General features: G+C 40.8%; 1 protein-coding gene across 1 annotated transcript; it reads left to right on the forward strand.

The window, feature by feature from the left end:
• Positions 1 to 2,040: 2,040 nt before the first annotated feature.
• On the forward strand, positions 2,041 to 3,090 carry LOC131232291 (arogenate dehydratase 3-like). The gene has a single exon (XM_058228530.1). It carries the CDS (start codon positions 2,041 to 2,043, stop codon positions 3,088 to 3,090), a length of 1,050 nt encoding a protein of 349 aa, XP_058084513.1.
• The last annotated feature ends 806 nt before the right edge of the window (positions 3,091 to 3,896 follow it).

The raw sequence follows: 3,896 nt of genomic DNA on the forward strand, positions 1-3,896 counted from the left end.
GCCCACTAATGGTGGAGTAGTGAGGTGGTTATTGGATATTGGCATGTGGGCCCACTATAATACATGTGTTTTATTTATGCCGCATATTTATTTGTTTTAGACCATTTTGAGGCATGAGCCAAAAAATGAAACAAATTCAAACCTCAATTGGACAGTGGGTGGCTAACCGTGATGTGTAAACTGACAATGGGTGTACTAACAAGCTAACAAAAAAAATAAAAAAAATAGAAAAATTCAAACCTCCATTGGACTACGTCCTAAGAAAATAATGGTAATTGAATGACTACGATTAAAAACTTAATAGGAACAATGTAATAGTTATTTGTCCTCCATTGTATTGATTAGGCCACACACACATGGACCTAAGGACTGCAGTTTACAATCCACTCAGTTGATAATTTCTAACTTATTAAGTTATTGTGAGATCCAATTGTCTTGATAGGTTAGCTCCACCATGAGGATTGCTTAGTGCAAAATTTAACCTTATCCACTCATCAAGTGAGCCACATGGAAGCAATGTATGACCATTGATAAATAATGTTATTTCACCATTTCACTGTACAAGGAATCCCTACCTATAAATTTTTTGAGAGAATAATCATGACTTCTTTTTGCCTATACTCCTCTTATATAGACCATGACACTAAGAGAGATCATTATATACATCCTAAATAGAACTAGACTTCAACATATACATGTATACATATGTGAAATACGCATGCAGGTGTGATACACCCACCTCAACATAATTCACTAGGATTAAAAGTAGATATAAAAATCAAATGATGGAAAGTTCAAATGAGCCATGTCAGGATTGTACATTGGACAACCAATATTTATGCCTTGGACCTGGCTTGTTATTATAAATTGATTCATTCATTTATCTCAATAACAAGTGTGGAACTTTAATAACATTTGAAATTAAGGAAAGACATGGAAATTCAAAAACTGTCCATACTAGGTTTAACAAGGGAAGTTAATAATCTGAAGATTCCACGTCGTAAAATAGCTGATGTATTGGAAGTAAGATGTTCTTACATGGCAAGTCTTATGGGAAAGAATGGATGAGTGCAGAAGTTCACATACAAGTAGTGTGTGATTATTTCTCATTTATCTACTAAGGATATGTTTGTATATGAGGAGAAGCATGATAATAGAAAAAAAAAATCCATTTACATTACTTTTGTGTTGTATGGATGGATAAGAAATTTCACCATAGTGATGATTATCCTTTTACCTAGTCAAGTTTTCAGGTACCAGATACATGATACATCATGATTGTTATCTCATAAATATAAGACTTTTACTTATTATATAAGCAAAATCTTTAAAAATGAAATCAATGCTTCAATGGAAATAAGTGTAAATTATCGATTAATTCTTGTCTATTTCCTTTCAATTTCATAAACATTTTAGTGCATAAAAAGAAAAGAAAACACATTTCCGAGGAGCTTTATGACACACATGCTACTAATGCACATGCATGAACCTTCTATCCCGTGGTAATCATTGGGTTTGGATCTTAGCTTGACCCTAACTAAACCCATTGGGTTTGGATCCTCCATAACTTATTTTGACTTAAGACGCTAGCTAAACCCATTGGGTTTGAATCCTCTATAACTTATTTTGACTTGGATCATGTCCAGACCGGACCCCTGTTCAATGGGTTGGATGTAGGGCTAAATTGTGGACATGAATGCTAAGTGGGTCAGCTCATGGTGATGTGTACCGGTTGAAAAACAAATATCAGCCTGATCCAAAACTTTCAAATATTTCTTGTGGTGTGGCCCACCTGAAGATCTGCTCGTGTTTATGTACTAAAATGAGCCAGCCAAACAAGTGGACGGAGTTGATACAACACAAACTCACGGTAGGCCCCACAGATCAGATTGCAATTACAACCACTTCACATGGGTGGTATGTCCAAACAAACCCTAATCAGAAAATTCCCAATTCGCATCCCTACCTACTATAACCATCCTCTCTATGCCCTTCCCATTCCAACACATCACCAACATATCTCTCTCTAAAGCAACTCTCATGGCATCTGCTTCTCCCCTGGAATTCACCACACACCTATCTTCCATTTCGAAAAGATGCAACATACTCGTCCCACCGTCTTCACCGTCCAAAATGATCAGACGACGATCTGTGGCTTTCGCCGCGATTAACGGCACCGCGCATCGCAAAATTGCCGAATGTCTGAGAATCGCCTATCAAGGGGCCCCCGGCGCATACAGCGAATTCGCTGCGAAAACTGCCTTCCCCGATTGCACGACCGTCTCCTGTAGGGGCTATGCCGATGCGATCATGGCGGTTGAGTCTGGCCAGGCCGATCGAGCCGTCCTTCCCGTCGAGAACACCATGGGAGGGAACACGGTCCGGAATTACGATCTTCTGCTACGCCACGACCTGCGAATTGTACAGGAGATAAATCTCTTCGTCCATTACTGCCTCCTGGTGATGCCTGGCGTGAGGAAGGGGGAGCTGAAGCGGGTGATCAGCCATCCGATGGCGCTGGCCCACTGCGGCCGGCACCTGGCCCAGCTCGGACTCGACCGGGAGCCGGTCGAGGACACGGCTGGCGCGGTCGAGCTGCTTTCATCCCGTCGGATGCTCGACACCGCCGCAATTGCCAGCTCACGTGCCGCGCTCCTATACGGATTAGACGTCTTAGCCCAGGGCTTGCAGGATGAGTCGTGGAACGTGACCCGGTTCTTGATCTTGTCGAAGGAACCGAAACTGCCCCGGACGAGCCCGCTAGGGCTTAAAACGAGTATGGTCGTCGCCCACCATGGGGCTACGCTGACAATCCTTCTGAAGGTCCTCTCTGCTTTCTCTTCTCGCAACATCAATCTCACCAAGCTGGAAATGAATCCATCTGTTGACGACGATACACCTATCATGATACTGGATGTCCATGGAAGAGGATCTCTTAAGGAGTTTCCGAACGTCTTCTATGTCGATTTTGAGGGCTCGATGGACGATCGGAAGGTACAGGATGCCATAGCTGAGGTTTCTGACTTGCCTGTGTTTGTTCGAATCTTAGGCTCCTATATTGCTGATTCTAATATCTATGATCTTCATTAATCATTTCCACTACTGCATATTTTTTTTCATTTCCGTTTTCTGTAGATTTTCGTCTTTGTGTAATAAGATTTGGTATTCGACAGTACTGTAATGTTTTATTGCAATAGAACAGTCGTGTTGTGTGATTGTATATTTCGTGGTGTGAAGATAGTAGACTTCTACAATCTGTGGGTTAGATCTTTGAAAGTTAAAATATAGCTATGTTGATTATGTAGCGATTGGTTGCACTAAATATCATGATGTTTTATGATTAATCAGTATAATTTGGTTAAAATTATTAGGATGTTTCCGGAAATTTGGTGCAAGCAAACACTTCCTTACATAATCAAATTGACATGAAAAATGAGCAGTCACTATAAAGTGTTAGAAGGTGAGCTATTAGACTTGCAACCCCTATGACGTAATGTTAGCAGTTAACCAAACTTGAAACATATTCTTCTTGCTGTTGGGAAAATGATAACGGTATAAAACAGGGAAACCAAATACAACAAGGAGTCATTTGGGAGCAGGTAATCGGTGGTAATCGGTGCGTTTGGGAGTTTATTTGATGTGAATTGGAATCTAACTCACATCTCAAATCAAATACTCCCCAAACCCATTTTTCAAAATCACCACAAAACGATGTGATTCCATTTCACATGGATTCCAGTTGCCACTGATTACCACCAATTTGCAAGTTGCAGTTCTCTCTCTCTCTCTCTCTCTCTCTCTCTCCACCAACACATTCCAAATACAGGCTGCCAAACACATTCACATGGATTCATGTGGATTCCAATTATAGGTTGCCAAACACAACTAGTGATTCC

This window comes from Magnolia sinica, chromosome 18 (genome assembly GCF_029962835.1).
Source record: "Magnolia sinica isolate HGM2019 chromosome 18, MsV1, whole genome shotgun sequence".
Classification (NCBI taxonomy): Eukaryota; Viridiplantae; Streptophyta; class Magnoliopsida; order Magnoliales; family Magnoliaceae; genus Magnolia; species Magnolia sinica.

Bases quoted from the DNA above. Each gene is read 5' to 3' on its own strand.
- LOC131232291 (XM_058228530.1), top strand. From the start codon at position 2,041: ATGGCATCTGCTTCTCCCCTGGAATTCACCACACACCTATCTTCCATT.